At 55.6% G+C, this 12,567-nt stretch overlaps 1 protein-coding gene across 2 annotated transcripts in view; it reads right to left on the reverse strand.

Annotated features, from left to right (window-relative positions):
* ABCC1 (ATP binding cassette subfamily C member 1) overlaps positions 1–12,567 on the reverse strand; it is a 136,577-nt gene that overhangs the window by 9,982 nt on the left and 114,028 nt on the right. Inside the window, exons 20-24 of one of the 2 annotated variants that reach the window (XM_039233600.1) lie at positions 11,313–11,406; positions 9,352–9,460; positions 6,566–6,773; positions 3,478–3,788; positions 792–991 (exon numbers count right to left, since the gene is read on the reverse strand). In XM_039233600.1, coding sequence (XP_039089531.1) covers positions 792–991; positions 3,478–3,788; positions 6,566–6,773; positions 9,352–9,460; positions 11,313–11,406 — 922 coding nt within the window. Of the gene's footprint in view, positions 1–791; positions 992–3,477; positions 3,789–6,565; positions 6,774–9,351; positions 9,488–11,312; positions 11,407–12,567 lie in introns of both variants that reach the window. The other variant, XM_039233599.1, reaches the window with a different exon arrangement.

The following is a 12,567-nucleotide window of genomic DNA, read 5'->3' on the forward strand; positions in this document are numbered from 1 at the left end:
GCCAAAGTCAGAGGCTTAACTGACTGAGCCACCCAGGTGCCCCAGAAAAGAAACATTTAAAGAAAGATTCACATGACTGATCTCCCTGCGTGGGAGCTTATCCTAAAGTCAGGCCCAAAATCTGACAAACTCTGACAGTCCTGCAGGGGAAGGCCGGGTCCCCCACCAGGTCTGACGTTATAGGACCATATTGTGTATGATGGGGTGACAGTTGGTTATGACAGGTTGCTCCCAAGGTGAGTCACCCCCTCCCCAGAATCCCCTATCCCACATCTCAAAAAATCTATCAGGGCAGGAGTGAGGGGGATACTCTTTTAGGGATAAATCAGACACTTTTCTGAATTTAGTCAACAAGGAGCAAACTCCTGTCCCTCCATGGGGACTGATGCCATTCGTCGTGGCCATTTCACATGGTCCAACCTACAGCAGGTGAATGGCTTCCAAAGCCATTCCAAAGCACGTGACCACCCCCGTCAGCTGAGAACCAGGACACAGAAATATTAGCCAAGTCTGCCTCTCACAGAGGACCTGTATCATCAGGACAAGAGCTACCGGCTAGTTCCTGCAGTATTTTCTGACTCCAGAAAAACCTGGTCCCTGCCCTTCCTCAGTGCCACCGGGGTGCTCTGTGCTTGAAGCTGGCAGTGCACCTGTTTGCTTTGGATGGTTATTCTGCCCTGTCCCCGCCCCCCAAGTCTACACATCCTGCGTGAGGGCCCGAGGGTGCCTTCACGCCCTCCTCTCGGCACGAAGGCTTCCTTCGCCTCCTCCCGCGGGCCTCGAGTGCCCACCTGTTGGCCACGATGCTGGGGTAGTAGGCCTTCTGGTACTCGTCCACCTTGAGGTCGCTCTGGCGGATGAAGCGCTCCTGTTCCTCGAAGGCGCGGATGACACTGACCCCCAGCAAGGTCTCGTTGAAGTGGGAGTACACCGGGGAGCGGCTGACGGACTCGAGGCGTTTCAGCTGCCGGGACGAGGCCACGTAGAACCTCTGGAGGAAGAGAATGGACCAGGGAGCTGGCAAGGCCCCTCCCATGCCATCCCCCTGCCCCGGGGCCACGCTGGAGAAAGCCTGGACACAGGGTACCTCCACGGGGCAAAGCGGTGGGGCCCGGCTGCTCTATACAGGCACCTCTGCTCACCCGGCGCACAGTGCCAGCACAATAGAATGACAAGTGGCAAAATACTGGCAGCGGAGAAGGCTCACGGAGAGCACACTGTCCCAGCACTGTGTAAGTCCTTTCAGACATCAGCGCATTTCATCCTCACCAGGAAGCTGGGAGCCAGGGCTCCCTCGCAGGACCAAAGGTAAACCCAAAAGAGCTCCCTGGCCCCTCCCCTGCCAGGTCTCCGGGCTACGGAGAACATGGCAGGGGAGTGCAAACCTCTGCACCATACTGTCCCCCTCAAGCCATTGACCTCTAGGGTCTTACGGACCCAGCAGCGTGGCCTTCGGCCTCCGTTCCACCCCGACTCCACCTGTCCCCGTAGGCTGTTGCCCCATCTGCACCGCTCCTGCCTTAACCAGGGCAGACAGAACAAAAGCAAATCTCCCACTGGAAGCTTCGAGGGGCCGTGATTGGCTGGCAGACTGATCACATGAGGACACTTAGTTCTCGTGGCCTTAGTTTCTCCGTCTCTACAAACAGGACCAGGGAGGCCAAGGTTCCCCACTCCGGAGGCGCTCAGGATGCGAAGCAAATGCAGGTGCTTCACACGCGACTCGGCCAGACAAATGGACAAGACCAGGGAACAAAGGGGAGGTGGGAACCCGGCCTCCCTGCCTGCTGGGGCCCCCGTGGGGGCACAGACCTTCCACAAAGAGCTGCTTTCTGGACAGCAGCTCGTGTGGGGTCCCTGGGATCCACAGCCAGGCAGCCCTCTGGGCCCCAGAGAGGCTGCAGGCTAGCCCAGCACCGCGCCAGCCGGGGCAGGCCCAGAATGCCTGCCCGTCCCCGCGGGAAGGCCCGATGCCCTCTCAGATCCCGTGCCCCTCACCGCCTCGAACAGCATCCGGACGCCTCGGCCCTGTCACCCTCGGCCGCGGGGGCCCCTGTCCTTGTTACCTTCTAAGCATCCCAGGTGGAGACCACTGTCAGGTACTTTCCCTGCTTAGCTTACTGCTTGTCAGGAGTTCAGATTTTTCTTTACTGAAGCTACCCTAAGATGTATTTGTGTTTCAACTCATTCACTTATTTATTTTTACCTTTTTTAAACATTTTATACAAGTGGGGGAGAGGCAGTGAGAGGGGGACAGAGGATCTGAAGCGGTCTCTGCACTGACAGTAGAGAGCCCGACATGGGGCTTGAACTCACGAACCATTGAGATCGTCACTTGAGCTGAAGTTGGACGCTCAACCGAGCCACCCAGGCACCCCTAAGTTCACTTTTGTTTTGTTTTGTTTTTTAAGAACTATTAACTTCCCTTTTAACTCTGTGCCAGGAGACATAATCCACCCAGACTCAACTTACTTGTTCAGAAATCAAGTGCCTGGTGCTCATAAATAAAAATGACTGCTCACTGGCCACCTGGATAGCTCAGTGGTTATGCATCCAACTCTTGATTTTGGCTCAAGTCACGACCTCACAGGTTCGTGGGTTTGAGCCCTGTGTTGAGCTCCACACTGGCAACACGAAGCCTGCTTGGGATTCTCCCTCTCCCTTTCTCTCTGCCCCTCCCCTACTCATGCTTGTTAGCTTTCTCTCTCAAAATAAACAAGCATTAAAATAAATCAAGGGGTCCCTGGGTGGCTGTCAGTTAAGCATCTGACTTCGGCTCAGGTCATGATCTCATGGTTTGTGGGTTCAAGCTCCATGTCAGGCTCTGTGCTGAAAGCTCGGAGCCTGGAACCTGCTTTGGATTCTGTGTCTCCCTCTCTCTCTGGTTACTCTCTCTCTCAAAAATAAACAAACATTAAAATAAGTAACAAATAAAATAAATAAATGAGAGAGAAAGACAAATATCTTGTTCAAGCTGCTGTTACTCACATCTCTCTTTTCTGCAGGTGGACTAGGACCTAAAGCATTTCAAACAACTCTTTTAATGTTAACAATCAATTTTTTTTAAGTTTATTTGAGAGAGAGACAGAGAGACAGAGTGAGCACGTGAGTGGAGGAGGGCAGAGAAAGAGAGAGAATCCCAAGCAGGCTCCGTGCTGTTAGCACAGAGCCCGACGCGGAGCTCGATCTCACGAAACCATGAGATCACAACTTAACTCGAGATCAAGAGCTGGATGCCTAACCGACTGCGCTACCCAGGTCCCCCCATAACGTTAATAATCAATTGTAATCACAAAGGTGTCTTTATTACTATAGTTTTCCCTTTGATAGGTACTTAAAACTGACGGAAAACACCCTAATTCAGCCCCGTTCCAGCAAATCCCAACAGCTCCACGTTGGGGAGGAGGTGAGACGGAGGGAGCCCTGAGCTCCTGTTGACACCGGAGACCGTCCTGCAGCCCTGAGCACCCCCCTCACCTGGACGAAGAAGTAGAGGAGGCCCAGTGGCGGGATGATGACGGCGGCGATGGGCGTGGCCAGCAGGACGATGACGCAGGCGCCGATGACGTTGAACAGGGAGCCCATGAACATCTTGATGACCTGGGGGATCATCGAGTCCACCGTGTCCAGCTCCTTGGAGAAGCGGTTCACCAGGTTCCCGCTGGGGGTCCGCTCGAAGAAGCTCATGGGGGACCGGAGCACATTCTGCAGCAGGTCCACGTGCAGCCGGCGGGAAGCGAGGATCCCCCCAATGGACACGGCCATGGAGTAGCCGAACACCGAGACACCTGCAGACACGCTCACGGTGAACACCCAGGGGACACGGGCCAAGCTAGGGGCTGGGGGAGACGGGTGGCCCTGGAACGGGCCTGGACACCCAGCTTCTCAGAGTGGTGGTGGTGATGACAATTTACTGAGGACTCACCATCTGTTAAACACTGTACAAGAGTTTCACATGTGTCTACTTTTTTTTTTTAAATTTTAAATGTTTATTTCTTGAGAGAGAGAGAGATAGAGTAGGGAGGGGCAGAGAGGGGGAGACACAGAATCCGAAGCAGGCCCCAGGCTCTGAGCTGTCAGCACAGAGCCCGACGCAGGGCTCAAACCCATGAACCATGAGATCATGAACTGAGCCAAAGTGGGACACTCAACTGACTGGCCATCCAAGAGCCCCTACGTGTATCTAATTCTTACACCAACTCTGTATAAATCCTATTAGCACCCATTTTACAGAGAAGGAAGCTTACGGCCAGACAGGTGAACTCCTTTGCCCTCAATATAGCCAATGAGCAGCAGAGGTGGGGACCCGATCCAGGCAGCCGGCTCCAGGGTCATGCACTTAATCTGGAAGCCATATTCCTCCAGACCAGTGGCATACAACAGAACTTTCCAGAATGATGGAAATGTTCTGTATCTTGCAGGCCAGTGTGGTGGCCTCCAGGCACATGTGGCCACTGAGCACTAGAAATGTGGCTACTGCCACGGAATAGCTGATTCTGTTACTGAATTTTGACTAACCGAAAGTCAAATAGCCACATGAGGCCAGTGGCTACCAGAGTGGACAGCTCAGCTCGAGAACACGCTGTTGCTGTGTGACCCCAGGTGAACATCACACCCACCCTGTGCCCCACCTTCCCTCAGTGACATTTCAGAGGCTAGTCCCGTGCCCTCTGGTGAGGTGTTAGGAACAGAGAAATCTGTTTTTGCAAAGCCATCATCCTGAGACATCTGCGGCTCCTTTCCACAAGGCACAGCGACACACCTGTTCTTTGCAGGGACACAAGGGAGCAGGGGCTGAAACGACTGGCTGGAGCCAACGCTCCCAAATCATGTCTTCGCCACCTACCAGTGGGGGGGGGTTCCCGCAAGTCACCCCAGTGTCCTCATCTGTAAGATGGCGACAGTGATATTTACCTTGTAGCCCCACTGAACGTAAAGGGCAATGCTCTTGGTGTACAGGAGGTACTCAAATGTATCGCATCTATATGGTCCTGGTCCATACTTATGTATCACAGACACTGAATACACGTGTACCAGACACACACAGCACGGGGGTAACACAGTGATTAAGAGCATGGGCTCCTGGGCCAGCCCACCTCATTCAAGGTCAACCTTCTGCCGTGCATTTGCTAACTGACTTCGGGCAACTTACTTAACCTCACTGGGCCGTAGAGTCTCAATTTTTCTTAATTAACTAATTAACATATTTTTAAAATATTTAATGTTCATTTTTGAGAGAGGGAGAAAGACAGATGGGGTGCCTGGGTGGCTAAGTCGGTTAAATGTCTAACCAGCTCAGGTCACGATCTCACAGTTCAGGTGTTCGAGCCCCACATCAGGCTCCGTGCTGACAGCTCAGAGTCTGGAACCTGCTTCGGATTGCATCCCCCTCTCTCTCTGCCCCTCCCCTGTTCTCTCTCAAAAATAAATAAACATTAAAAATATTAAAGAACAAAAAAGAAAAGAAAGAAGAAAAGAATGAGAGCAGGAGAGGGGCAGATAGAGTGAGGGAGACACAGAATCCAAAGCAGGCTCCAGGGTCCGAGCTGTCAGCACAGAACCTGACATGGGGCTCAAACTCAGAAATTGCGAGATGGTGACCTGAGTCAAAACTGGATGCTCAACTGACTGAGGCACCCAGGTGCCCCTATTCATTTTTATTTGAGAGAGAAAGAGCATGGAGGGCACAGGGGCAGAGGAAGAGAGAGGGCATCCCAAGCAGGCTGCATGCCCCGCACGGAGCCCAATGTGGGGTGTGATCCCACAATCCCGGGATCAGGACCTGAGCCAAAATCAAGAGTAAGAAGCGCAACTGACTGAGCCACCCAGGCGTCCCTAGAGTCTCTGTTTCTAAAACGCGGAAACTATTAGCTGCGGCCTCGTGATGCCTGCTGCAAAAGTAGTTAAAACACGTGAAAGTGTTCAGAACACAACCAGCACCAAGTAGGTGCTCAGGAAACACTCGCTGTTACCAGTAACGCCGCTGTGTTTGGGGACCTCCGTGGGACCACAGAGGGTACACAGGGTTTCTCAACTGTGTCACTACTGACATTTGAGGCTAGAGCATCCTCTGTGTGGGCGCTGGGCTGCGCACTGCAGGACATCCCTGACCTCCACGCGGCAGCTGCACCCCCTTGGTGACAGCTCTAAGTACCCCGGACACTGCTAAGTGTCCCCCCAGAGGACGACACTGACGACCGAATTCCCACCCTCAGGGAGCAGGTCTTAGTCCACAAGTGAGAGTTCACAGGAGCCCCATCACCCTGACAAAGCAACAAGGGCCTCAAGGGGACTGCTGTTTCTCAACTTTCCTCATCTGTAAAGTAGGGACATTAGAGCTCCTCTCCATCTCCTAGGGCCGCATGAAGCGGAGCACTCAAGAAACAGTCCCTCTACTAGTATCTGTGACAGGCACTGTTAACGAGTGCTTAGCTTAGTTTGGGGGTCCTCAAACCCTGACAAATGGGGTCTGACAAATATGGCCTGACTCCATAGTAAGACACGGATGCCTTTCAGGTGACCAAAACTGGGTGGGCAGGGGAGGGTGGGGAGGGGCGGCCCCCACCTTGCGAGATGCCCAGGGCTCCATAGACGCTGAGCCGGACTTTGGTGTGCTCCTGGGTCCCGTTGACGATGGGGTCATCGGTCCAGAGGCTGAGCCAGTAGTTGGAGGCCAGGGAGGCCACGTGGTTACACAAGAAAAGGAAGATGCTCAGGAAAGAGATGAACAGTCCGATGGCCTTCATGTAGCTCCAGTACACGGACAGCTTGACCTGCAGGCCGGGGACAGGAGGCAGTGTGCCGGCCACTCCCGCCATAGCCCTCCACGCTCAGGCGCTCGGACAGCACCTGTGTGACACGACCCCCACCGGTGCTCCTGCCGTGGCACATGCACCCTTAGCTGACCGACAGCGTCAGCAGGAGATAAAGCCAAGGTCTCTGGCCTCCTGGAGCTTCCCGTCCAGCAGCAAGTCAGGCATTCAGCATCCAGGGAAATGTGTAATTACAAAGAAGGGCTGGAGCAGTGCAGAATTCCCTCAGAGTATAAAATTGGGAATCATGACCTAACCGAACGGGGAGGTAATCTGACAATTTCCCTGAGGGAATGATGACTAAGAATTGAAAAAAGGCACTTAGGGCAGAGGAAGCAGCATGTGCAAAGGCCCTGAGGTAGGAAGGAACACAGCGCATTTAGGGAACTGCAGGGAAGCATGGCTGGCTGCAACAAGATCGAGCTGCAGAAGAAGTCGTAGTCACACCACACAGGGTCTGGGAGGTCCTGTTCAGGGTTCTGAGCTTTAGTCCAGGCCCATCAGGAAGCCATCAAAGAGCAAACGGGATGGTGGGACATGCTGCCTAGCAACCAAGATTGAGTGTTACCTCCCACCTCGTTTCCTCTCAACAGTGAATACCAACTCCACATTGTTTCCATGGCTTCTGGATGGTTGGTGCTGACTCAGCCAGTTCCTGGGCTCCACAGGCGACAAAGGAGGACTTCTCCCACTCCCACATTCCCTGCGGAGCCCAGGAGGAGGGCTGACAGTTCTGTGTAGTCATCCAAAGGGTGGCCTGAGCCCCGGAGACGGGGGCACTCTGCTTTGGGCCAGCCCTACGCCCAGCCTCCCTGGCTGGGTTTCCGCCAACGCCAGTATCCTAACTTGTGTGCGCTCAGGCCTCTCATGATGAATCTGGGGTCATAAAACCATCGATCTGAATTCCAGTCGGGCTGGAAGGTAACAAGTGAAAGGCCAGAGGTCTCATGTATAACTGAGTGCTTCTCTGTGACTTTTCCTTTCTGTTTTTCAAACTGAAATGGTGGCAGGGGATGGGGGGTGGGGTTCCAGGATTATCATGCTTATGTCACCTTCTGGCTTTGTTAGGCAGCCGAGCATGGCTGCTGATCCCGGAACTACACTGCAGGACCAGGGGCCTCCTATGAGCAGACACGGCGGGTGTAGGAGGCAGAGATTTCCGAGTGTGCGCTGACCCCAGCTCTGCTCCCGGTCGAGTTCTGGCAAGTCACAAGCCCCTTGCTGTGACTTCCTCGTATATAAAAGGCAGGTTAACACTGGGTGCTGGGGACTAAGTAGGGGGTAACTGGCTCTAACATTCCTTCTCCCATCCTTGATTTGGGGTCACTCCTCTGGCTCCCCAGAGGACCAGCGGGAATAAGGAGGGAGGATGTAGTGTGTCCATCTCTACCCCGGACCATGGCTGCGGTGGGAAGAGGAGAGAAGCAGCCTGGAACAGAGGGTTCCGGGAGATTCCGGATGCATCCAGGTAGATGTGAGAGAACAGTGCCCTGACCTTGCCTGTTCCAAGGTTGTTTATGTGTGTACTTCTCATTTTAAAAATTCCATTCCCTGTTGTTTCTTTAAAAAAAAAAAAAAACCACATGTATTTTTAAAAATAAACTTTGGATCATTACCATAAATGGAAAATTATTGACACGTGCCCAAAATAGGGGACCGTAAAAGACATATGATAAAACAAGCGCCTGAAACCGTTCTCCCTGGGACAACGAGGAGTTAGCAATGGTTAGCGCTGCAGACTTGATGGTCTGTGCCCCTCCAAGTCTGTATGTTGAGATCCTAACCTCCAGGGAGATGCTCTCAGAGGTGGGGTTTGGGGAAGTGATCAGATCGTGAGGATGGAGCCCTCACAATGGGGTTAGGGCCTTTACAGGAGCGGCTCCGGAGAGCTCCCTCATCCCTTCCCGACGCTGAGGACATAGCGACAAGTCGGCGGTGTACGCACCAGCAGCGAGCCCCCACCAGACAGCACGCCTGCTGGCACCTTGATCTGTGACTCGCCAGCCTCCCAAAGCGTTAGGATAAAGGCAGGTTGCTCCTAAGCCACCCAGCCCGTGGGTGTTTGTTACAGCAGCTCAACAGACGAAGACGGGCATCAAAGACGAACAAGCACCCAACTCAGACTTTCTATGTAACCGTTAGGGTTAAAACAGAGATGAAAGGCACGTAACATCATGCGATGCGATGCGACAGACAACTGTATCTTCTTCACAACTTCCCCCACGGTGGAAAGGCAGGATTTAGAGCACCCAGGTCACCTACAGCTAAGAAAAGCCCCCCAGTGGCTCCAAGGATGTAGTGGCCAGGACAACAAAGGCCACAAATGTCAAGCCTGGGGTCGGACCACCAAGGTTCAAATCCCAGCGCTGCTGCTCCCCGGCTGGGCCCTGGCAAGCCATCTAGGCTCTCCGGTCCCCGTCTCCAGCACCAGGAAATGGTACCTTTATAGGCCTGTTGAGGGGGACACACGACTGAACGTAAACACGGCTGGCACGCAGCGACGGCGGCCCCTGGCCTCCCCTGGGGAGCCAGCCCTCACCTGCCCCGTTTGAGCCTTGTCTGCCTCCACCAGCTTCCACGCGGCCTCGTCCGTGGCTCCGGCTCTCTGCAGCTCGGCGGTGCTGGTGTGCTGGCGGCTCGCATCCCCACTGTAGGAGGAAGAGTTGCTGAGCTGTCTGGGAAAGCAAGGCACACGAGTGTCAACCAAGCGGGGGCCTCGGGGACAGAGGCAACCCCGGGAGCACACCAAATTAGTCCAATCTTCCGGTTTTGCAGACGTGACCCAGGGAGGGGACCCGTGACCCAGGACCCCGCGGAGAAGCCGTTCCTTCACACAGGCGTTATTCAGGAAGTGCCTCTTGCCCACCTGGGGTGGACATCAGCTTTATACAGACCATGACACGCTGTCACAGGTCGCATGGCCCAAAGCTGTTTTCAGAGACTTTGTTGAGGGAGTCCCTCCCCTGAGGACTTGTAACCCTGGAGAATGACGCGGCGTACCGTACGGGTGTGTGTGCGCGCATGTGTGGGCATAGGTACAAAGGGACGGGGTGTGACTTCCATCTGATGAAGCAGCCGCGAGGCTGGGACCGGAGGGCTCCAGGCAGAAACTGAGGACAGGGACCAGCCCCTGGGGGCTGAATCCTGCCAGCAGCCATGGGAGCTTCCAGTGGGTCCTTCCCCTGCCGAGCCTTCAGAGGAGATCCCAGCCTGGCGGACATGTCAGACGCGGCCTGGGTGAGACCCTGAGCGGACGAGCCAGCTCAGCCGAGCCCAGGCTTTCCGAGGCCGCAGAAGCCATGAGATGACAAGCCATCAAGTTTGAGGTCACCGGTTACATAGCAACTGATATGCCCAGTGTCCCCTATGCTTCAGCTCATCTACTCACGGTTCTTCCCTGCAGGCCCCCACCGTCACCTGCCCCGAGGTCCCAGGACCCCTCCAGGTACTTTCTTTTCGTGGCTTCCTCAGCGAATTCTCAGGTCACAGCAGCCATGGCTGACTGCTCACCCGCCTGAATCCTGGCAGTGGCCCCAGGGGAGGCTCCGTTCTGCATGGCTTACGTACACAGAGCTAGCCCACCGCCTCCACGGAGCAGGAAGCACTTCCAGCTGACCCGTACAACAAAAATCCGGCCCTGCGGGTCCTGAGGGGAGGAGCTGCTCACGCCCATTTCCTTCCCAGCCCCACGTCTGTGAAATCCCCCCACCTGAGTGAAGTAACTGCAGGCGGCCCCAGCTCACCCAGTTAGAAGTGAGTGCTGTTGACTGGGTGTCGATGGAGCAAGGTGATGTGCTGAGTGCTTCTCATGCACTACCTGCGGTAGGTATAGCACAGACCCTATCTGACTGATAAGGAAACCGAGGCACCAAGAGGTTAAGCAACCAGGGTCACAGAACGCCGCTCCTCCAAATCCCAAACTGTCTAGCTGAAAGCAACCTCCTTTAAAGCAGCAAAGCCTAGCACTTTGGAGCATGGGCTCAGAGACCAGGATTGGGTTCAAATGCAAGTTCGGTTTCTCTGCGGCTGCATGACTTAGGGAGGGCGCTCAGTTTGCTCATCTATAACATGAGAAGATGAGATTTCAACAGACCATACAGGGCTTGGCTCCTCACGGCGCATTAAACACAGTGGTCACCGTCACCATGACTATTGTGACTCAGATGCCGGCCCTGAAGGCCTGACTGGTTGCAGGCGCCTCCGAAGGACCTGAGTAAAGATCCATACCACGTGGAGAACCCGAGTGTGCCACGCACAGGCAGACGGGTAAGTCTGGAGGCTTGTGTGAGACGTGTCACCGGCAGAACGGGGCCAGCTAAGGTCTCCCAGTGATCTGGGCAAGGGGGCAGACAGCCCACACCTTCCGTGACCCCAGAGAGCGGAAGGCCTGTCACGGTCGGTCACAGAGCCTGCTGGCACCCCGGTCCCCCTCCGCTCCCGACCCAGGCAGGGGGCAGAGACGTGGTGGCTGGAGGCTCCGGAGGAAGGGCCCGCCTGTACCTCTGAAGCTGCTGCTTCCCCGCGACATCCGTCACCAGCATGCCGTTCTCCATCTGCCTCACCTCCTTCCCTGGACTACTGGGGCCTGTGCACCCTGGCGGAGGACAGAGAAGGGAAACTGTGATTTTAGGAGCCGGACACCAAGACCCCAGATGCTCAGGAAACCCTGTCACTTCCACACAGATAACTGGCCCCAGGAAGCTCAGAAAGCAAGAGCTGCTTTGGTGGGGCGGCAGACAGTCTCCCGGCGCAGGAGACACATGCCGCTGGCTGGCTCCCTCGGGGCACAGGTGGGGCCCTGAACCGTCCGGAGGGCCCGGCATGGGGGGTGCCGGGCCCGAGCGAGCCCCGTGCCTGCAGCACAGCGGACAGCATCTCTGCCGCGCAAAGCTGAGCCCAAGGGGCCAGGATGCAAGCAGCCTCGCAGGGAACAGGGCACAACTCACTGGTCCCCAAGCAAGGCTGATACTCAAACCACAGCCAGTTCTTTTTTTTTTTTTAATGTTTTATTCATTTCTAGGAGTGAGAGAGAGAGAGAGAGAGCGTGAGCAGGGGAGGGTCAGAGAGAGAGGGAGTCACAGACTGAAACAGGCTCCAGGCTCCGAGCTGGCAGTCAGCACAGAGCCCGACACGGGGCCCAAACCCATGAACCGCGAGATCATGACCTGAGCGAAAGTCGGACGTTTAACTGACTAAGCCACCCAGGCGCCCCACAGCCAGTTCTGACAAGAGCGTCAGCCAACAGGCGTCATCTGCCCCTGCCTCCCAGGGCCGATCGTCGTCCGCTAGCTCGTGGGGAGGTCTACACGTCCAGGGTACAGGGTGCCTGGAGCAGGGCCGGCTCCCCGGCGGTGCAGAACTTCCCAGACAATTGGGAGAGCCACCAGGGGACATTCCAGCCGGGCACGTGCCCCGTCCAGGAATCACACCCTCTGTCAACACATCACTGGAACCCAACGGCATTTATTAAGTGAGCGGCGCCGCCGTGCCGGGCTGGCGCACGTTACCCACCGTCACTCTCCGCACTCCTCAGCTGTAGGTGATCGTTACCCCCGCTCTGCACTCCTCTCCTCACCCCGCTGCCAGGACAGAGGCGCACCGTGCGGGGCTCCGAAGGGCTGGCCCGGAAGAGGAGGGAGGGGTTACAGGAGGGGACAAACGTGCAGCCAGCAAGGACAGGGTGACCCTGGGAACACGCCGACAGAACGGGAGCTGGCGCGGAACACAAAGAGGTAGACACTGCAGAGCGGAGCAG

The sequence above is a fragment of the Hyaena hyaena genome, unplaced genomic scaffold, assembly GCF_003009895.1.
Source record: "Hyaena hyaena isolate Hyena2069 unplaced genomic scaffold, ASM300989v1 scaffold_76, whole genome shotgun sequence".
Classification (NCBI taxonomy): Eukaryota; Metazoa; Chordata; class Mammalia; order Carnivora; family Hyaenidae; genus Hyaena; species Hyaena hyaena.